General features: G+C 31.2%; 1 protein-coding gene across 7 annotated transcripts; it reads right to left on the reverse strand.

Moving 5' to 3' along the window:
- Nucleotides 1–600: 600 nt before the first annotated feature.
- Nucleotides 601–22,910, reverse strand: LOC124927931 (sister chromatid cohesion protein PDS5 homolog C-like). Of its 7 annotated transcripts, XM_047468439.1 has the most exons (14): nucleotides 22,724–22,910; nucleotides 22,130–22,333; nucleotides 21,855–22,036; nucleotides 21,599–21,725; nucleotides 21,318–21,512; nucleotides 19,944–20,124; nucleotides 5,422–5,996; nucleotides 5,222–5,332; nucleotides 4,109–4,182; nucleotides 3,482–3,533; nucleotides 3,300–3,377; nucleotides 3,184–3,224; nucleotides 1,435–1,506; nucleotides 601–1,314 (listed from the first exon to the last, which is right to left on the reverse strand). In XM_047468439.1, the coding sequence occupies exons 1-14, from the start codon at nucleotides 22,826–22,828 to the stop codon at nucleotides 786–788; spliced, it is 2,526 nt and encodes an 841-aa protein (XP_047324395.1). In that variant the 5' UTR covers nucleotides 22,829–22,910; the 3' UTR covers nucleotides 601–785. The 7 variants fall into 7 exon arrangements, with proteins under 7 accessions (XP_047324395.1, XP_047324393.1, XP_047324394.1 ...); XM_047468437.1 differs by lacking the exons at nucleotides 19,944–20,124; nucleotides 21,318–21,512; nucleotides 21,599–21,725; nucleotides 21,855–22,036; nucleotides 22,130–22,333 and adding exons at nucleotides 7,067–7,261; nucleotides 7,348–7,474; nucleotides 7,604–7,785; nucleotides 7,893–8,096 and having other exon boundaries at nucleotides 5,422–6,210; XM_047468438.1 differs by lacking the exons at nucleotides 19,944–20,124; nucleotides 21,318–21,512; nucleotides 21,599–21,725; ... (1 more) ...; nucleotides 22,130–22,333; nucleotides 22,724–22,910 and adding exons at nucleotides 7,067–7,261; nucleotides 7,348–7,474; nucleotides 7,604–7,785; nucleotides 7,893–8,096; nucleotides 8,473–8,649 and having other exon boundaries at nucleotides 5,422–6,210.
- Between the last annotated feature and the right edge of the window lie 1,154 nt (nucleotides 22,911–24,064).

The raw sequence follows: 24,064 nt of genomic DNA on the forward strand, positions 1-24,064 counted from the left end.
AAATTGCTCCCAAATAAGTGTATAAAGTGGGGCCCAAAATGGGCCTATTTGCTGGGCTTTTTTCCTCATGGACTAAGGAAAACAAAAACCCAACAAGACTCAAGCATCACTCACTCAATACCAATTATGTTTCAAGTAAACTCCAAATTTCAGCACATTTACAATGCAAAAGCAATTAAGGTGTGATCTCCACCTCTTCGCAACTATTGTGTAGCAACTAACCAACTACACTAAACTCTTTTTACATTAATTTATAATCTTCAAGATCCCTTTATTGTCACTCTATCTAAACAAAAAAATATATATATAATATAAAATCTCTCCCAAGCTTTCCAACTAAAAAAGTTTCTGATTTAAAAAGTATAAAGGTCATAATAGTAACAAGCACCTTTTGAGATTTGAGGTGCTTGTTTTTAGGTGCCAACAAATTATAACCAAACCAAAAACTTCATTGAAATTTAAGAAAATCACATCAACCATTTAGGTGGTGTATGTTAGGGTACAAAGATGATAGATTCGAACTGTTTACACCCTAAAATTATCCTACATTAATAATTTTTTCTATTAAATAGTCTAGTATTAAATAATAACTAAGTTCTTCATAAATAGATAGGTTAGTTAAAATAATAATCTAACTCTAATTTATCATACAAATCTCTTCTTTATCTCCAAATAAAATTTCCCCAACAAACACTATTTTAGACAGAAAATCACTCAACCACAACAACCTAACTAGCATTAGAATATTAAACTAAAGGCTCCATCCATTTTAACATAAATCTTTTTCATGCCTTCTTCCTTCTCTTTGTTACCGTACCACTTGTCTTCGCAGCAGCAGTCGACTTCCTTTTTCCCAATTCCTTTACCATTTCGGGTGATTCCTTCTCTGACTCGCTTTCTTCTTCCTTTGATTTAGGTTTTCCTTTGGATCTATTTTTACTATTTTGAGCAGTCTTACCGTTGGATTTGGATGAACCTTTTGGAGTGCTTTCTGCATTAACTTCTTCTAACTCTTCCTCCTCCTCTTCTTCCTCGACAGAGTTATCTTGTTTCACTTTCTTACTTACCACCTTCAGAGTTTCACCATCTTTCTTTTTTATCCCCCCAGGTCTTGATATTGACCCAGATTCTGTGGATTTCCCATGTCTTTTAGAAGAATCCTTCTTCTTCGACTTATTTTCACCATCTTCATCAGACCTAACACGAGAAGACTTCATCAAGCTTGATTTTTTCTCGACTCCACCATCCATAGAATTTTGAGCAAGCTTCTTTGCCACACCCTTCATTTTGCTGGAGAATGATCCCATATCCCTGCTGCATTAAACCGCTTAACTTTAAAAAAATAACTAATCCTATGTAAAATATATTCCACTATCTGTGACAAGATTTAAAATGAATAATGAGTATCTATGGTAAAGATAAAAGGATAAAAACCGTGAAGATTCTGTATTCTCTTGCTTAGCTGCTGGCTGGTCAGAGTCCATTTCTGGTTTCTTCTTTTTGTGCCTGAATGGAAATAAACAAAATATATAGTAAGATGATGAGATAACCAAAATTTCAGAATCAATTCAACCATCTCCAACAAAACACAAGGGAGAACATCAAATCAAACTATATAATAAAATCAAAATTTTCTCTGTTTTTATTTTTCCAAAAAGGAAATTCTACTGTAATTTTGATTCGTCTGATCATTAGGAGAGCAACAGATAGCTAGCACAAGAGTGTGTGTAAGATGTAAAATAGCTGTTTTAAAGGCATACTTCTATGTTTATTTGAGACCAAATTAATTAAAACATGGGACTTGAAAGGCTAATATAATGGATATATGGTGAGATTTATCTGAATATGCATCTCAAGAAACAGGATTACTTATATCATTTTAAAGTCTGGAAAAAAAATATATTAATGAAAATCAGAGCCAACAACATAACAAGATTTACCTACCACTAAAAGAGAAAAGTTTTTATGCCATTTATTATTTTATATTTTTGCTAAGATACGAAGAACAACATTGAATTTTTTTTTCTTTACAGTCATCAGGATCGTTAGGGTAGTAAGAGTATGGTAAGGAAGGAAGATAAGAATGTAATGTGAAAAACAATCCACAGGAACACCTAATGCTCATGATGTATCTGCAATTGTTTTCAAATCTAACACATTTAGTTTTTTTAGTCATTTTTGGTAATAACTGAAAGACCATAGCCGGTGAAAATAAGTGGGGATATAGTGGAAGTCCTCGTATATCAAACTTTATCCCTATATTTTCATAGGAAGATTGTGACCAAGAATGAAAAGTGAAGAAGTGAATGAGGCTTGTGCTAGGCATGACCATCTCAGGAAAGAAAAATAATAGAAAATATACAAAAGAATGTTATATTCAGAACTTTTTAATAAATTAAGATGCATAAACATAAGCAAACTTCTAATAAAGAACATAAATGGAAAGCAAAAAAACAAGAAACACGTACGTGATGATTCCATAAACCTTAAATTGATTTTCTGAAATGAGAAAAGCACTAAATTGAAGCAAGCTTGTCAAACATGTAATTTCAGTTCATAAAATTATGAAATCAAAATAAAATTTAAAGAATACAAATTATATTGGTGCGTTTAATAAAATTGAAAATTAAGTGGATATTGAATAGTGAATTTTAATTGTTGAATGAGTTATGTGTGAAAAATAAATGTTGAAACTAAGTGAAAATATCTAATTTGAAGTACTTGATATGTTTAGTTGAGTTGATAAGATTGTGGAATGCCAATAAAGTCTTTAAGAATATTTTATCCTTATATTGACATAATTTGATTAGGTGCTAAAGTTGTTTTTTAGATGCTTTTATTATATTACCTAGTTAAATTATTCAAAACTAACCGAATTAAGCTAGATATTTTAGCTTAATCTAAATAATTAAGTAATTTTACAAATTGGGACTTAATTCAAATAAGCACACTTAATCATATAGATTAAATGATAAAATGTGTTGTCAAACACCGCTATTCTACAATTTCACCTTTCTAGGCCATGCATGGAGCTGCAGGACATCAAAACGATTTTTATAGAAAGATAAGATCTCTTTCTGAAATCAATATGCTAATGACTATATCACCAATCAACATCAGTACGAGATAATTATCAAAGATCCACAAATTTTAGAGCCACGTAAAATTCAGATAGAAACATACATTTTAGAGAGATCTGAGCCTCGCCGGACACTCTTTTGTTCCTAGAAAGACCACAGGATCAGACCAAACACACAAAAGAGCGAGTGCAGAGAAGCTAAAGGGAAATCTTCAATTACCTCAGAGTTATCTCCAGTTAACTCCCAACGCTCCTTCTTAAGATTCAACTCTTCTTGATCTCCATCATTATATAAAATCTTCAAGCAGTGCAAAAGCTATTAACTACTTGTGAAACAACTATCTAGAGACACTAAAACATTTGTTAACTAGCATCTAATGAAAATAATCAAGAATCCCGAACCTTGTGTTTTTTCTCAACAGGATCATAAGCATCAATAACACCTTCATAGAATCTGAAATCATGAGAAAACCATTAAGAGGATAGTCCTACTCAACCACTAGCAAGTTATCACGATACAAATATGTATATGCACAACCATACAGAAATAGGATTAAATTCATTATTGGGAGAACAAGAAAATAAAGATTTATGGATTAAAATGTGCACACAAAAAAAGTCGACTACGTCACATAAATGGGACTGGGCAGTAATAAAAAGTATAAAAAAAATCAGTAGTTACAACAGAACTATAAACCAAAAAGAGACATACACGTACTAACGAAATTGTTAAACCATGAAGAGCAGCATACCAACGAAACATTTAGATACAAATTCACAGCAAAAATCCACCAAGCCAGCTCAGAGGAGAGCTCAGTAGCTATTAAAGATGCTCATGTTAACAACTTCAGAAAGGTTTATTATTGGAAATAAGGAACTCATATGTGGTCAAAAAGAAAGTTAGGAATATGTTTCGACTACAACATAACCCATCATGCAAGATAAAAAAAATATGATAACATTGATACCATTCCAAGAATATCCAAATGTACTTGAGAAAAGAAGGAAGCAGAAAAAAAAATGTCCTACTCTTTATCTTTGGGCCACCATACTTTAACTTTTGAACCCACAAGATCAGCACCATAATCTCTAGTATCAGTGACCTGATATAAAAGAAGAAACAATTAAATAAATTTGGCTAGAACCACTCCATACCTAGAAAGTTGTTAAATTAATTCATGTGGCACAAAATTCATTGAACAGAGTTTGGTAGTTACCAATAAAGTTCATCTGAGAAAATGATCTTACTTTTCATTCCAAAGTTTGGAGTGTTAATGCAAAGAATTATTAAATTAATTGGAAAAACTTTTATTTGATTGAAAAAAGTGAAAATAATGGCAATTATGGTACATAAAATGGGATTGAAAGATTATCATGTTACTTGTATCTAACCGGTTGCGTCCCCCATGGAAAATGCAACATGCATCAACTTTGATGGTAATGAGAGTTTTTGTTTTTTTCAAAATAAAAAGGATAGAGTGATTAAAGGAAACATGTCAAAGGTTCTTAACAAGAATAAAATGCTTAGACATTAGAACTTCAACAAGAGATACTTACAAGTAATAGACTTTAAGCAATTAATCATCAGACACAACAGAACATTTGAAACAGTGAGCAGAGAAGCCAAGTTACTATTCAACAACTAATATTGCCACTGTACTGTTAGAAGTGTCTAACAGAAAATCATAACACCGTACTTGAGACAATTAGATATGATTTATGTAAAAAAAATATGCATGTTTTTTCTTTTTTACTTGTGCCTTTATTGGCAGATCCAAACAGAATAACAAACACTTATCTGAGGGAAGAAATCATCAATGAAGGGTAATAACTCTTTATTCTCACCAACCAAGAGGACCAGTACAAAAAATATATATGTATACTTTAGATAAAAGTTAAAATACATATGAGCGTACTCGAGAGAAACAGTGTATACAATTTTGTGCATAATAAAATCTGCCACCCCACAAATGTTGAAGAATAACATGGATGAAAAAACAACATATCAAGCTAGATAAGGATGTGGATGTCTTTTCTGGATGACAATAATATTATTGACATCAAAAGTATCTACATAAATGAAAAATCTAGCAAAACTCTTTCTATCTATCAGGCAAAACATACATGATTAAGAGAACTTACTTTGTCTTTTCCTGAGCCACGCTGCTTTCTCTTAAAACTTTTGTCTGCTTCATTAATTTGATCTTCATCTTTAGGCAATCTTGAGAAAGATTTATGTGACGAAATCAATTCCTGCATTTAAAAGTACTTTGAGACAATGGTAATGATTTAGGGTTTAATAGAAGACCAGAAGTTACAACTAAGACAACCATACAACGCACCTTGTCATCTTCATGGGAAGATGTTGTATCCTTCTCTGGTATAGCCTTTTCTTGATCCCGCTTTCTTCCTTCCTTCTTTTCAGATGCATCAAATTTGTTTTTTTTTACTCCCTTTGTCTTTTTGTTGTTTGGTACACTGTTCATATCTCCCACAATAAGAGTTCCACCCTCGGTTTTACCAAGACCAGAGGTCTTCTTTCCTGCAGATCTCGGGAGTTTCTCTTCCAGAACACTTGTTCCATGTTCTTTGGAAACTTCAGCAGGCAATGCAATGTCTTGACTCAATGTTTCCTTTTTTGGTTGTCTGACTTTTGCTTTGGGTACACTTTGAGATGATGATGGGGAAATATCAGTTACATCTTTAGCCTCTATTACAAGCTGTTCAGCCTCTTTCTCAAGTGGCTCTTTTACAGATGGCTCCTCAGAAGCAGCACCTGTAATATCAACTGCCTCTTCAGCTCTTTTTCCCCTTTTAACTGGCAAGGAAACTGATGGTTTGGTTCTTTTAGTCAAGGACTTCTTCAAATTTCTTCCATTGTTCTTTACAGATTTTTCTTGCCTTGAATCTGAATCTACTGTATCCACATTATCTATGCCTCCAGATTCAGCCTTCTTTGTTTCTTCAGCGTCCACAGAGTGGTCAGCATGTTGACCATTCTCTGTCTTCTTGGAGGACTCTGGACCTTCCTCAGTACTCTCAGCAACATCGTCATTTGGAATCAGTTTCGGTGATCCCACCACAGAAATGTCATTCTTTTCTGAAGACCCATTCAGCAAGCTTTCACTTCTCTGATGAAGAATGAAAATGTTCTATTTATTCAACTAATGTATTTGGCTTAATAAAATCAACAGCGCATGGTGATACAAAACATAAAGTACAGGAGTCTTGAAATGTATGATGGGAGAGACCCATTAATTTGGAATAACCTAAAAGATTGGATTATTGATATTATTGTAAAGGATTCTGCTATCTAGTATTCTCAAGTGTAAATTCACTGCACTTATATATGAAGTGTAGCGAGAGAAGTAATATGGTCTTTGGTGGTAGTACAAGAAACAAGGAGAAAAGGTTAGACAATGAACATGATGAAATTAAGCTAGTATGAGTCTATGAGCTATTTCACTTCAAGATCCCTGAAGAGATAATTATAGTTAAACAATTATAATCACATTGTGAATGACATACAATGACAAATACAATATATAATTTAATAACACTATTCAATTAAATTACTCAACAGTTCAAAAAAAATCACATTGGGTCACTGTATTCTATTTATGTATTCCTATTTTCTTACATTAGTAACACATATAACTCATGATTCCCGCCCCTCCCAAGTCCCTGAACAAATTAAAACAGACGCCCTAGACTTCAGGCCTATGAACTGAAATTCCACTGCTAATGAACCAGTAAAATCAAGAAGATCAGACTAATCAGTCCATCTTGGAAGGAAAAGAGTACAGCTTACCTATTAACCTCAAATAAGATGCTCATAATTTTTTTCCTAACTCAAGAATACAGATAACAGTTTTGGGATCATCGTTCTACCACAAATAACAGTAAAAGGATATAAAGTAAAAACCTGGGAAACTGATAAGACATAAGTCAAGCTCAAAAATAAGTCAGGAAATATTCGAAACTTACCAGCTGTCCTGTGGAAGCAGGACCATTGCTACGCTTGATAATACTTATGCCCTCACATAAATTACTTATTATTTCACTATAATCATCCAAAGATATCCAGTTGGACTTCACTGCGTGCAACATATATGGCCTCAGTTTTACAGCAGAGTTTTCAATCACTCTTTCCCCCAATCTACGCGCCACTGGCAATATTTCCTGAATAAGGGAACCCTTCAGACAATTTCATCTTTGAAAATTTGGGTCAAACATATATTTACACAAAGCCTTTACTGATAATTGACCTGATTGTCCTTTTTAACACTGGCTAAGATAGGATGGATTAACTCCATAGATATTTCTTCACTCTCTTCCAACACAAGACTCATAATTGTCTCCATAGCCGAGAAGATACTCTCCGGATGATAATCCCTATAAAATGATTAAACAACTATTTAGAAGCTAAACAAATATGATCATGGAAATAAACTAGAAAGAATGCATACATGATGATACCCAAAAAATAAAAAAATAATGGCACACATAAAACTACATGGAGACCTTATCACATTCATGAAGTGCTGGAACATCTCATTAATCAGCTCATCACATTCCAGATCTAGCATAACCACACACGATCTGACCTTGGCAACCGTTTCTAAAATTGAGGTTCTCTTGGAGTATGAACGACTGGATAGATCAGATATGTTCTCAAATGAGGATACAATAAGCTGGAAAATATCCTGAAAATTATTTACAAAAAGAAAAGCATGCATACCACAGTTACAAGAAGCTATCAAGGAAAAAGAGCAAAATCCATGAATATATGAATACTGATTCTGTTCAATACCTTCATCTTGTCATCATCATAAGGGGCGTCTGGTGCCGTAATCCTGGTTATCTCAGTAATGCACGAAGCCACTGCAACTTTCACATCCATATCTGAATGTCTGAATAGTTCATCTTCTACTAAAGCTTTTGTTGAAAGAGAGAGGACTGATTGCAGTGGTCTAGACGGAGATTGCTCCACCCTGGATAGAAGAGCCTCAGCTTGCTTGATTTCACAATAAGAAAAAAAATACATTAGTGAAAGGTGAAGAGTAATTTTACACTGACGCACCGAAAACAACATGAAGACAACTAATCTTGAAATAAGAAGAGCACAATAAGATGATAAGCAGTACAAGTATTTGAAAGAAACTAATTTTAGCAAAATTTCAGGAGAGTTGTCAAAAGGGTTTTGCTTCTCGCTGTTCATCCTTCCAGAATCAAAATACCCGCCATACGCAGATTGATTAGAATTAACAGAAAATGCTCATCATCGTATACCACTAAAAAAAAGGTGATTCCTAAAGAACAGTTAATTCAGAAAAGAAAATATCTGAATAGATTCAAATGCAAGGGGAACAGATCAAGTAAATATGAGTTACATCGAGTAAGGGAAGAAGCTCATCGACCGTTGCAGGAGGCTGAAGAAGCTTTTTTCCAATTTTCAGAAGATGCTCTTCGAGTTCTGTTTTGGAAGATGTCATCTCCGTCCACAAAGAAATCTTGGAGTTGAACGAACCCTAGAGCACAAGTCACAAGACACAAAAGTCAAGATAATTCAAACTAAACATTGCTTCCAAATATCAGACAGAAACTTTACTTTATTTGATATCCAGTTAATTATAATCCCAATTTTGTGAATGAAGATTAGATTTGCTTTCATAAAAAATAAAATTTTATTTTACTCACAAATTAACTTGAGAGAAGTTGTAAAAATTGATTAAAAATAGAGAAAAAATAATATATATATATATAAATGAAAAATGGGTTTGTTTGAGTGAAAATTCTAATTTTAATTTTAATTTTAATTTTAAAAATATCAAATTGAATTCAGTTAAAGAAATAATGGAATTGTAATTCCTAAAAAAACAATGAAATTGAAAATTGGATTTCTTTTTATAAATAAAAAATAAAATAAGTGGTGCTCATAATTTAGTTGTATATAAAAAAAATCAAATTAATTAACAATTAAAATTTTTTAATATTATTTTATATTTATTACTTAGCAAAACAAAAAAAAAAAAAAAATATATATATATATATATATATATAAGAGAATTTGAGAGAATCAAATATCATTGGTTAAAAAAATGTTGAAAAAAAATTCAGTCAAATATATTGCGCCACATCATCCTCTAAAGATAATGACGTGGGCTCAATCTAACGGTAAAAAAAATATTTTTACTCTTATTTTTTAGCATATAAAATGTTTATCTCATTTCTTATCTAATTTCTCTCTAAATCATCTTTCTCCATTTATAATATTCACCCTTTAGAGGAAAATTCAAATGAAGTAAAAAAAAAAAGTATATATATATCAAACCAACCATTTATATGTTTTTATTATTATTAAATATTATTGAGATAAATTCATTTATAATCACTTATTTTATATTAATTAATTTCATTTTCTTATTATTACAAATTTAACCACTTTAAATTTTAAATAAATCTTTATAAAATTTATTCTCTATTTTAATATTTATTTAGTTTTTTATAACATAAGAGAGAAAAATTCTCCCCAATTCTCAACCTAAATAAATAGATTCTATAATCAAAATAACCAAAAAAAATTTCTCTTACCATTTTTATTTTCTAATTCTTTATTGGAGCTTGACATAGTATCAAAAGAAGAGGCAATACAAGCTTTGAAAAAAGATGGTCCATTTGATTTGATTTTGATAACAAAGAGCTCAGTGACGAGTTATAGCCTTTTTTTTATAACCTTAATTTCAAAGTCGATTAAGAACGTTTAATTGATAATGTTAAATTTTTTTACCAATGACACCAGTGAAGTTGGAATGCACCAATCCTCTCTATGTTTTTCTACCTAGAGCAATTTTGACTCATACAATGTTGAACAGTCAAAATTTCTATGAATAGTCTACGAGCATATGCAATTGGCACTTACCGCAAAAATGAAGATGTGTGATATATTGATGGATCATTCAATGTCCCGACTGCACCTCAAGATGTTATTCGCTGAAAAACGATTGATGCAATGGTCCGATCATGAATAATGAACACAGTCGATAAGAAGAAAATGACTCATTTTCACGACTACATGCTTTGCACTATGAAAGAAAGTAAAGGTTATAAGATACAGGGGCAGCAATGGTCCAACCCTATATGGAGTAAAAAAAAGGATATATGTGCCATAAAGCAGAACAGAACGTGCTTGATTTAGAAAGATATTATTCTAAGGTGCGTTTAAACTAGGATGAATTGTTGCATCTTGAATCTCGTCGCATATGTTTTTGTAATAAATCTCAGATTGAACTTATGTGGGATGCAAATTGAAAAAAAAAAATTAGCTAGGTATAAGAAACACGATTTGTTGTTGATGATGGGCTTGATGAATCTTAAGAGAATCTTAAGAATAATATTCTGGTTATGGATCCTCTTTTGATTGTGTATAATGCATTCTCGATATTGTTGAATGTCGAATGAAAGAACCTAATATATCGTCATCACCAACGATCTAACTTGCAATCTTCCATAGCAATAAAAGACTTGAAAATAGTTCAAAACGTTTACAAAAATTATGATAGGACTTACAACAATTATATGAGGATAAATCTCTCATGTACATTTTAAAAATAGATGCTATTAGCTAATTGGTTTTTCAGATCAGTGGGACAAAAAAAGAAGAATTATGTAAATTATGTATTATACGACAAATGTGACAAATTAATTTTCTCACAGGGTCAGATGAAGATATTACAGCACATGATGAAGAACTTAATTAAAGGTAATAATAGAGTTGAAATTAATTTGTAGTCTAAAAACAAAGTAATCAATTTTGAAATAGATAATTTTTTAGATTCATTCTTTATTATATAACTCATATAGAGTTTACAATGAGAATGAACCGTTTACACAAATTGAAACAATTATGACTAATAGAAGGGTGGTTAGTACACATATTTGCAATAATAATAAAAAATATTTATGTTAAAGATAACAAAATTTTTAGTTAATGAATCTAAGAGAATAATAAATGAATTTAGCAGTGTGAAACTAAATGATAGAATTATTCTTCAGGATGGATTATTTGCATCAAATTTTAAATATAATCTAATATTATTAACTAGATTAATTATAGATGAAAAAGTAAAATGCAATTTTTTTCCTTCTAAAAACAGATGTTTGATCTAATACAAATGTGTAGAAATATTGTATTTATACTCTATAATTATTGATTTATCTAGTAAAAAGTTTGATAGTAATGCTCAAATTTCCTTTTTATACTTTATATTGTAAAAAGGTGTATTAGAGATATGACACTTTTAAGTTTCTTATAATACTATTTTTCTTTTTGGTCAATAAAATAAAATGAATCATTCTGAATCTTGTCAAATTTGCAAATCATAGTATTTACCTTTTTTTTTTTTGAATAAAACTTCATCTTCTAAAATAAACTTAATTGTGCATATTGATGTTTGGAGACTCTATAAAAAAGAATCATACTCTAAAACACAATTTATGCTGACAATTACAATGGTAGATGAATACAATTACTCATAACTCAAATTTTTATTTAATAATGATCAAAACTCAATATGAGAAAATAATTAGAATCTTTAAAATGATCATGAAACTAATTTATGAGCTCAAAATATACACAGTTTTTAAACAAATATAAATAATACATTGCTCTATTTTTACACTTAAATATATCATTTCAAATATTTTTAGGTTATGACGTTTATACTAGATTATTAAATTAGGATCTAAATAAAATAATTAATTTAACAACGACCCGTTCTAGCTAATTTTCGGATTAATTAAACTACAAATATTTTGTAAGATAACCAAAAATACATAATTATGACCAATAACCATAAATAATTTCTCAAGGGAGTTAAATTAGTTATATTTGTACTAATTTTTTTTCAATTAAATAAATGTATTTACTAATTAAAATTTACAATGATAATAAAAATAGAGGAAAATACCTTAATAAACACAACTACAAAGTTATTCCCGTCGATAAATCGGTGCAAAAGAAGATAATTGTTTTCTACAAGACTCCATTTGTTGAAAATATTTCAATATTTGCTCATTTTCAATTGTTGAAAAAATATATATTTTTTACATAAATTACTAAACTATCATTCATTTATTCGTCTTCCATTCGATTACGCAAATTAGTATTCACAGTATTCATTGTAGAAAAAACTTTTTCAACGGATGCAGTTGCAACAAGTAAAATTAAAGTCAACTCTATCAAATGATAAATCAATGAAAAGACTAAATATTTTTCTGTTGCAATTGGTGTCTGAGCAAGAATTCTCAAGTCTTCAATTGAAGAAAATTTAGGATCATCTGTAAATTAAATAAGTAAGCCCGAAGTTTTTGTTCCAAAAATAAATAATCAGTGCCTCTAAAATTTTCGGGATAAAATTCAACAAGGCGGATGAGTTTACGAACATCAAATTGGGAGAATGAATTTCTTGGATGAAGACAGGATATATAACCGAGAGCATTTTGTTGTACAAGTTTAAAAATCTCTTCATTTTGTTGACTGTACCACTCAATCAATTCAAGAAAATTACATTTATTTAATGAACTACTTGACTCATCATGTCCTAAAAAAGGTAATACTTGCATCAATAGAAAGCCTGTCACATCTAACATGGCTATTAAATGAGTGCGGTAATTAATTTATATATCATGACTATGTACCCGTAAAATATTTCTCACGCTATGTCTTTAATCTTGAAAAGATTCAAATTGTATTCTAGCTTCGTTATGACAACTATTTGCAGTTCTCATATGACGATGGAATCTTTCTAATGTCTTTTTTCAATTATTGAATTCATCTCTTATAAAGACATCATCTACACTTTCTCTATTTAAATTTTTGAAAAGGTAACACCAAACGCAAAATAACGCATTTTTTAATATGTTATATTCTAACCATGTGTATTTTATACGAACTTGCTTGAAAACTCTTTTCCTGATTATCAAAAGTTATTTTTGGATATAAATGGTCATTAATTGACATGGCCCTCGATTAACATATTCTCTTCGAGCTTGATCTTGAATAGAAACATCAAAATTATCAATTGATTTCTTTAATCCCGGATCACCTATAATATCACCTAAATTTAATTTTATACATGATTGATTTTCTACTTGTTCAATAATATTATGCTCATTAGTAAGCTCATTAGATGATGAGGGATGCTCAGGTTGAGAATGAGAGGTAGAAGTATGAATTCATTTATAAAACCTCTCCATATCCTACGTAAAAGAGTATGAAAATATAATATGAAATTTTAAAAAGTCCTTTTGCTCAATTTGTTGCCTATTATCAACTATCAAACAATCAATCAGACCAAGTTTTGACCATATAATAGTTAAACTTAAAACAGACAAAGAACCCCCTTCAATTTCTTAAGCCATAAATCACTAGTTGAAATTGGTTATCACTTACCCAAAAGCCAAAACCCTAAATGGTTAAATCTCTAATCAAAAGTTATTGTTCGACTATTTAAATACGAAATAATGAAGAGAGAGTAAGGCCTCGAATTACATTCGCCGTCTTAGAAAATAACGAAATGAATTTTTTTTAGTATTTATATAAAAAAAAATTCCCTTCGCATTACGCGATAAGGGTATTTTTGTCAAAAAAAAAATAAAGTGGTCACTAGACATTAAGGTCATCTCGTCAAATTTCTCCTTCTTGTCCGCCTCCTCAGTGAAACTCTAAACGGATAACAGATTATTTTACCTCTTCTCCATTAGTTCTCTTCCGCCGCTATCCCACCGCAACGATCAAGATTCCCGCCTAATCGTCTTCTCCCTATCTCTTACTTTAATTAATATATATATATATATATATATATATATATATATATATATAATATAATATAATATGAATCATGATAGAGTTATAATATATATATATATATATATATATATATATATAATATATGAATTAGTTGTGATACACTTGTTAATACACTATTAAATTTATTTCAATATTAAATTTATATAAATATTATATATTTAATTTGTCGTATCCTAAACATATCGTATTTTATCTTTTTAAATCTTTTTCGACTAAACAAATGATGAGGTAGATTTAAGAAATGATGGATAGACAATGCACCGGCAGGTTCAAATTCTAGATGAAGTAATGGATACTTGGGTAGCGAGTAAAGTCAGGGTAGCGTTTGAATGTTATTTTTGTTAAAAATTATGGGAAAAAAACGGTTGAGTACCCTTGTGCGCCAAAAAAACAGCCGACCGATTTTTACAAACAAATAGAGGCTTTTCAGTGTAGGCTAGCATCGAGCGCCTAGGTCAAAATTTAGAGCACCGATAATAACTACTCCTCACATAAAAGGAGAAGCATAAAAAGTATGATTATATAATTCACAATAGTAGTAGATATATTAGTAAAAATAATAGTCTAACTAGTTTATCATACAAATCTCTTCTTCTTTATCTCCAAATAAAATCTCCCTAACACCAAATCATCATCATCTAAACCCAGTAACAAACACTATTTTAGATAGAAAATCACTCAACCACAACAACCCTAACTAGCATTAGAATATTAAACTAAAGGCTCCATCTATTTTAACATAAATCTTTTTCATGCCTTCTTCCTTCTCTTTGTTGTCGTACCACTTGTCTTCGCAGCATCCGTCGACTTCCTTTTTCCCAGCTCCTCTACCATTTCGGGCGATTCCTTCTCTGACTCGGTTTCTTCATCCTTCGATTTAGGTTTTCCCTTGGATTGACTTTTACTATTTCGGGCAGTCTTACCTTTTGGAGTGCTTTCTTCGTTAACTTCTTCTGATGTATCCACCTCCTCGAGAGAGTTATCCTGTTTCACTTTGTCACTTATCTTCGGAGTTTCACCATCTTTCATTTTTATCATCCTAGATCTTGATATGGACCCAGATTCCGTGGATTTCCCAATTTTTTTAGATGAATCCTTATTCTTCAACTTATTTTCATTGTCTTCATCGGACTTAACACGAGAAGACTTCTTCTCATTTGATTTTTTCCCGGCTCCGCCATCCATTGAATTTTGAGCAAGCGTCTTTGCCACACCCTTCATTTTGCTAGAAAATGATCCCATATCCCTGCTGCATTTAACAGCTTAACTTAAGAAAGAAATCTTAATTTCAAAAACTAATCATATGTAATTTATATCTACAATCTGGACAAGATTTAAAATAAATAATGAGTACTATCTATAGTAAAGATAGAAGGATACAAACTGTGAAGGTTCTGTATCCTCTTGCTTAGCTGCTGGCTGGTCAGAGTCCATTTCTGGTTTCTTCTTTTTGTGCCTGGATGCAAACAAACAAAAGAGTAAGATGATGACATAACCAAAATATTAAAACAACCAATTCAACCATCTCCATCAAATCACAAGGACAAAATCAAACTATATATTAATTAAATTTTGTTCTATTTCTCTGAAAATAAATTTTGAATCCTCTGATCATTAGGTAAACAACATTAATAGATTGATAGAGCAAAAGCACCGATAGCTAGCACAACGGTGTGTGAAAGAGTTAAATAGATCCATTCTGTTTTAAACAGACATACTTCTATGTTTATTTGAGACCAAATTAACTAAAATGTGGGACTTGAAAGACTAATATAATGAATATGCATCTCAAGAAACAGGATTATTCATATCATTTTGAAGTCTGGAAAAAAATATAGTAGTAATGAAAATTAGAGCCATCATAACAAGATTTACCTACAACTAGATTAGTAGTCAAGACTAGCTTAATAAAAGTGAGTAATTTGTTTGTGCCATTTGATATGAAGAACATTGAATTATTTTTCTCTACAGTAGGGTAGATCCCAGTTAAGAAGGGAATATAAGAATGTAATGTGAAAAAAGAACCAAAGAACAGCTTAGTGCTAATTTGATATGAATGATGTTTCTTCAATTGTTTTTCTTAGTTATTTTTTGGTAATGAATGAAAAGACAGGAATTCACAAGAGAAAGTGGCTATAGCCAGTGCAAATAATTGGGATATAGTGGAAAGTCCTCATATATAGAGTTTTATCCCTATTTGTTCATAGGAAGATTGTGTCAAGAGGCATGATGTGACCAGGAATGGAAAATGAAGACGTGAATGAGCCTTGTGCTAGGCATGACCATCTCAGGAAAGAAAAATAGTAGAAATAGACATATAATGTTATATTCAGAACTTTTTCATAGATTAAGATGCATAAGTATATGCAACTTATAATAAAGAACTTAAATGGAAAGCAAAAAACAAGAAACGCGTACTTAGTGCTTCCACAAAACCTTCTGAAATGAGAAAAGATCGAAAATGAAGCAAGCTTGTCAAACATGTAATGTTATTTCATGAAATTATGAAATCAAAATAAATTTAGAGAATGAAAAGTTATGTAGGTACTTTTGATAAAATGTACTAAGTATTGAATAATGAATTTTAAGTGTAAGAAAAATTAATGTTTAATAAACCAAATGAAAATATCTAAATTTGAAGTACTTGATATGTTCAGTTGATTTAATAAGACATGGAACTAATGTCAATAAAGTCATTAAGACTATTTTATCTATACTGACATAATTTGATTAATTTTCAGAAGTTAAAGTTTTTTCACACTTTTACTATATTGCCAAGTTAAATCATCAATAGCTTTCCGAATTAAACCATATATTTTAGCTTAATCTAAATAATTAAGTGATTTAAATAACTAAGAGTTTTCAAATAAGCACCTAATCATTAGATTAAGTGATAAAATGCGTTATCAAACGTTGCTATTCTACAACTTCACCTTTCTAGGCAAAGCATGGAGCTACAAGACATCTAAACAATTTTTCTAGAAAGCTAAGATCTCTTGCACAGTAATAATTCACAATAAAACTCTCGACTTATAAAATTCATAAGCTAATGAATGACTTGTATCTCCTATCAACACCAGTACGAAATAACTAACAAAGATCCTCAAATATTAGAGCCAAGTAAAATTCAGATAGAAACATACATTTTAGAGAGGAGATTTGAGCCTCGCCGACCAGTCTTTTGCACCTAGAAAGACCACATGATCAGACCAAACACACAAAGGAGAATGCAGAGAAGATCAATAGGTACTGTATATACCTCATGTACTTCAGTTAGCTCCCAACGCTCCTTCTTAAGATTCAACTCTTCTTGATCTCCATCATCATATAAAATCTTCAAGCAGTGCAAAAGCTATTAACTACATGTGAAACAACTATCTAGAGACTAATACTAAAACATTTGTTAACTAAAATGAAATGAATCCAGAACCACAAACCTTATGTTTTTTCTCAACAGGATCATAAGCAGCAACAACACCTTCATAGAATCTGAAATCATAAGAAAACCATTAAGATGGTAGTTCTACACAAGCAACAACCTAGCAAGTTATCTCGATACAAATGTTTATATACACAACCGTACAGAAATATGATTAATTCATTATTGGGAGGACAAGTAAATACAGATTCATGGCTTAAAATGCGCAAAAAAGTCGACTATGCCACATATATGGGTTGGGCAGTAAAAAAAAGGAAAAGAAAAAATCAGTAGTTACAACAGAACTATATACCAAGAAGAGACGTACATGTACTAACGAAATTGTTAAACCATGAAGAGCAGCATATCAACCAAACATTTAGATACAAATGCACAGTAAAAATCCACCATGCCAGCTCAGAGTAGAACCCAGTAGCTATTAAAGATGTTCATGGTAACAACTTCAGACAGGTTTATTATTGGAAATAAGGATCTCGTATGTGATCAAAAAGAAAGTCAGGAACATGTGTTGACTAAACATAACACATCATGCAGGTTAAAAAATTATGATAAAATTGATACCATTCCAAGAATATCCAAATGTCCACATGTACTTAAGAAAAGAAGGAAGTCAGAAAAATGTCCTACTCTTTATCTTTGGGCCACCATATTTTAACTTTTGAACCCACAAGATCAGCATCATAATCTCTAGTATCAGTCACCTGATATAAAAGGAAAAAACAATTAAATAAATTGGCTAGAATAACTCCATAACAAGAAAGTTGTTAAATTACTTAGAGAAAAAATACCAACTGTATCATTTATGTAGCCAAAATTCATTGAACAGAGTTTGGGTGGTTAAGAATAAAATTCATGTCAGAAAATGATCTTACTTTTCATTCAAAAGTTTGGACTGTTGATGTAAAGAATTGTTGATTTAATAGGAAAAACTTTTATTTGATTGGAAAAAAGTGATAATAATGACAATTATGGTACATAAAATGGAATTGAAAGATTATCATGTAGTTACTTGTATCTAACTGGTTACGTCCCCCATGGAAAATGCGACATGCATCAACTTGTATGGTAACAAGAGTTTTCCTTTTTTTTCAAACGAAAAAAAAAGATTGAGTGATTGACAGAAACATGTCAAAGGTTCTTAACAAGAAGAAAATGCTTAGACATTAGAACTTCAACAAGAGATACATACAAGTAATTGGCTTTGAGCAATAAATCAACAGACACGACAGAACATTTGAAACAGTGAGCAGAGAAGCCAAGTTACTGTTCAACAACTAATTGCCTGTGTACTGTTAGAAGTGTACAAAAAATTAATTGATTAATAGGTCTAACAGAAAATCATAAAATCGTGCTTGAGATAACCAAATATGACTTGTGTAGAAACAAGCATGCATGTATTTTCTTTCTCAGTTTTGCCTTTATTGGCAAATCCAAACAGAATAACAAACACTTATATACCTGACAAAAACCAACCAATATAAGGGAAGAAATCATCGAGGAAGGGTAATACCTCTTAATTCTCACCAACCAGGAGGACCAGTACAAAAAATATATATGCATACGTTAGATAAAAGTTAAACTCCTTTGAAAAAAAGTGAATACAGTTCTATGCATAAGTAAAATCTGTTACCCCACAAAAGTGTAAGAATAATATGGATGAGAAAACAACACATGCAAGCTAGATAAGGAGGTGGATGTCTACTTTCTGGATAACAATAATATTCTAACATCAAATGTATCTAGATAAATGGAAAATCTAACAAAACTTTTCTATCTATCAAGCAAACCCTATATGATTAAGAGCACTTACTTTATCTTTTCCCAAGCCTCGCTTTCTCTTAGAACTTTTGTCTGGTTCATTAATTTGACCTTCATCTTTAGGCAATCTTGATAAAGATTTTTGTAGCGAAATCAATCCCTACATTTAAAAGTACTTTGAGACAATGGTACTGATTTAGGGTTTAATAGGAGACCAGAAGTTACAACTAAGACAATCATACAACACACCTTTTCATCTTCATGGGAAGATGTTGTACCCTTCTCCGGTGTAGCCTTTTCTTGATCCCGCTTTCTTCCTTCCTTCTTTTCAGATGCCAGAAGTGTGTTTCTTTTTGCAATTACCTTTGCCTTTTTGTCGTTCGGACCACTGCTCACAACCCCCGCCACTAGAGTTCCACTCTCAGTTTTATCCAGACCAGAGGTCTTCTTTCCTGTGGATTTTTGGAGTTTCTCTTCCAGAACACTTGGTTCATGTTCTTTGGAAACATCAGCAGACAATGCAATGTCTTGACTCAATGTTTCCTTTTTTGATCGTCTGACTTTTTCTTTGGGTGCATTTTGAGATGATGATGGGGCAACATCAGTTACATCCTTAGCCTCTATTACAAGCTGTTCAGCCTCTTTCTCAATTTCAGAGGGCATCATTCCTTCTACAGATGGCTTCTCAGCAGCAGCACCGGGAATATCTTTGGCGTGATCTTTGTTGTCATCAGCTGCCTCTTCAGCTCCTTTCTTCCTTTTAACTGGCAAGGAAACGGATGGTTTGGTACTTTTAACCATATCCACATTTTCTAAGCCTCCAGATTCAGCCTTGTTTGTTTCCTCAGAATCCACAGAGTGGTCAGCATGTTGACCATTTTCTGTCTTCTTGGAGGACTCTGGACCTTCCTCGGCACTCTCAGAAGCACCATTATTTGGAATTGGTTTCGGTGATCCATTCAACAAGCTTTCACTTCCCTGGTAAAGAATGAAAATATACGATTTATTCAACTAATGTATTTTACTTAATAAAATCAACAGTGCATGTGATACAAAACATAAAGTACAGGAGTTTGAAATGTATGATGGTAGACGCCCATTAATTTGGAATAACCTAAAAGATTGGATTATTGATATTAGAAAGGATAGTCTGCTATCTAGTATTCTCAAGTGTAAATTTGTGGCCCTTTTCTATGAAGTGTGACGTGAGAGGTAGTAGGGTCTTTGTGGGTAGTACAAGAAACGAGGAACTGGTCTTTGGTGACATTTGGGTACTTTTTCAGTTCTTTTGATTTGGGGAACTTTAGGTTAGCAGCGGTGGCAGTTGTAATGTGTAGATTCCTTTCGTTTTGTTGTTTATGTGATTCAACACCTCTTTTGATGTTGGGTGCATCATATTTTTAAGTGATGCTAGACTATTCTTTTATTTAACATGGGCACGTTGTGCTTCCCCACCCAAAAAATATACAAGCTTGAGAAAAGGTCAAACAACGACCATAGTGAAATTAAGCTAGTATGAGCTATTTCACTTCAAGATCCCTGAAAAGATAATTATAGTTAAACAGTCATAATCACATTGTGAATGACTTGCAATGACAACTACAATATATACATTATGCCACTATTCAACCGTTCAAAAAAATCATATGTATGTATTCCTATTGGGTGACTTCAATGGGTCACTGTATTCTATTTCTGTATTCCTATTTTCTTACATTTATGCCCCTTAAGTAACCCATGGAACTCATTATTCCAGTCCCTTTAGTAAACCATATAACTCATGATTCCTGCCCTTCCAAGTCCCTGGACAAACAAAACAGACGCCCTAGACTTCAAGCCTATGACCTAAAATTCCATTGCTAATGAACCAGAAAAATCAAGAAGATCAGCTCATCTTGGATGGAAAAGAGATAACAGATAACATTAAGAAGAACAGCTCATCTTGGAGAGAAAAGAGATAACAGATAACAATTTTGGGATCCTCATAACATTTTGTCCCAAGTCAAGAACAAAGATACAGTTTTGGGATCCTCTTTCTACCACAAATAATAGTAAAAAGATATGAAGCCCCGACTGGTGCATATAAAAAGAGTCATCCACCGAGAAGTCAGGAAGCATGGGAAACTGATAAGTCAAGCTCAAAAATAAATCAAGAAATAATGGAAACACACCAGTTGTCCTGTGAAAGCAGGACCATTGCTATGCTTGATAATACTTATGCCCTCACATAAATTACTTATAATTTCACAATAATCGTCTACAGAAATCATGTTGGACTTCACTGCTTGCATCATATATGGCCTCAGTTTTACAGCAGAGTTTTCAATCACTCTTTCCCCCAATCTACGCGCCGCTGGCAATATTTCCTGAACAAAGGAACCCTTCATACATTTTCATCTTTGAAAAAATGGGTCAAACATAGATTTACACAAGTCTTTTACAGATAATTGACCTGATTGTCTTTTTTAACAGTAGTTAAGATAGGATGGATTAGCTCCATAGATATTTCTTCACTCTCTTCCAGCACAAGAGTCATAATTGCCTCCATAGCATTGAAGATACTCTCCGGATGATAATCCCTATACAATGATTAAACAACTGTTTAGAAGTTAAACAAATGTGGTCATGAAAATAAACTAGAAATAATGCATACATGATGATACCAAAAAAATAAATAAATCACGGCACACATAACACTACATGAAGACCTTATCGTATTCACAAAGTGCTGGAACATCTCATTGATCAGCTCATCACATTCCAAATCTAGCATAACCACACTCGATCTGACCTTGGCAACTGTTATTAAAATTGAGATTCTCTTGGAATATGAACGACTGGATAGATCTGATATGTTCTCAAATGAGGATACAATCAGCTGAAAAATTTCCTGAAAATTTATAACACACATACAACAGTTACAAGAAGCAATCAAGGAATAAGAGCGAAATCAATGAATATGAACACTGATTCTGTTCGGTACCTTCATCTTGTCATCATCATAAGGGGTATCTGGTGCCGTAATCCTGGTTATCTCACTGATGCAGGAAGCCACTGCAACTTTCACGTCTATATCTGAATGTCTGAATAGTTCATCTTCTACTAAAGCTTTTGTTGAAAGAGAGAGGGTTGATTGCAGTGGTCTAGGCGGACATTGCTCTACTCTGGATAGAAGAGCCTCGGCTTGCTTGAATTCACAATATAAAAAAAAAATACATTAGTGAAAGGTAAACAAATTAAAAATCCCACTATAACTGCAAAGCCCTAATTAGTTCAATATAAACAAAGGCAACGTATATAGAACTGATGGTATAAATCTGAGAGAAACAAAATAAACTAGCTAAAAACATCCTCATGAATTTATGGGTGAAGTTCAGTTTTTCTTTCTTTTAATTGTCAAGATAAAAGTATAATATTAGCAAAATGTCAGCGAGTTTTGCTGATCAGAATTAACGGAAAATGTTCATCATCGTGTACAGCAAAAAAGAAGGTGTTTCGTAGAGAACTACGAATAAACAAAAGAGAAAATCCCAATAGATGCAAATGCAATGGAACAGATCAGGTAAAAATGACTTACATCGAGCAAGGGAAGAAGCTCATCGACCGTTGCAGGTGGCTGAAGAAGCTTTTTTCCAACTTTCAGAAGCTGCTCTTCGAGTTCTGCTTTGGAAGACGTCATCATGCTCACCCACAAAATTGACTTGGAAGATGTGTATGAGCGAACCCTAGACCAGAAATCAAAAGACGATGGGAAACTTAGAGAGTGAAGTGAAATTCAAACTATAAATTGATTCCAAAGATCTAAACTTATAATTGGTTGAATTTTTAATATTTTTTATTTAATTTTAAGTTTTTGAATATTTTTTATTTAATTTATACTCTTCAATCCCACAATTAAATTATATTAATTTAAAAAATATTATATAAATTATTTCATGTTTAGTTTCTTAAAAATCTGAAAGAATTTTAAAAATTGATTTAAAAATACAGAAATTTACAGTATATATATATATATATATATATATATTTATATTTAAATCTTTAAAGGAAAATTAGGTGTGTGTTTAAATGAGAATTATTATAATTTCAATTTTATAAAAATTCAAATTGAATTCATGAAATAATAGAATTATAATTTCTAAAAAAAAATATGCAATTAAAACTTACAAATTCATATATATATATATATATATATATATTAAAGTATTTGATAATAAATTTAATCTTAATTTCTTTTAAATATAAAACAAACAAAATTATGAATTCAACCCGTGTTAATTTAAATAATACAAATTTGAAAAAAATAAATTTAAAAATAGTTAAATTACAAATTAAAAAGTAACTTTATTTTGAATTTCATTTTAATTCTAATTTTAATGTTAACAAACCCATCTTAGAGACTAATTAAAGTTTATTTGAGTGAGAATTATTATAAGTTCAATTTTATAAAATTTTAATTGAATTCAATTCAATTAGAGAAATGATGAGATTATAATTTGAAAATAATGATGCAATTAAAACTTACATATTCAATTTGTTTGATAATAAATTTAATTTTAATTTCTTATAAATATAAAACAAATTTTTATTTTTGCGCAACTGAATCATCAATTTCAATTAAAAATTCTAATTTGACGCAACTCAACTATAATTCAAATTAGAATTAAAATTTATCAACTAATTCTAGATTATTATTTGTTATATTGTTTTGGTGTGAGACTTGTTAAAGTTCTTGTTAAAGTTTTATATTAAAAAAACTCAATCACATAATAGTCTATAACATATAATAAATGAATAATTCTAAACAAATGGTTTGTACTCTAACTTTTTTCTATAAAATAATACAAATTCAAAGTATAATCCCATCTATAAGCTTCTTTTAGGTATTCATGAAATAAAATGCAAAAAGTGGAAACAT

This window comes from Impatiens glandulifera, chromosome 2 (assembly GCF_907164915.1).
Source record: "Impatiens glandulifera chromosome 2, dImpGla2.1, whole genome shotgun sequence".
NCBI classification, from domain to species: domain Eukaryota; kingdom Viridiplantae; phylum Streptophyta; class Magnoliopsida; order Ericales; family Balsaminaceae; genus Impatiens; species Impatiens glandulifera.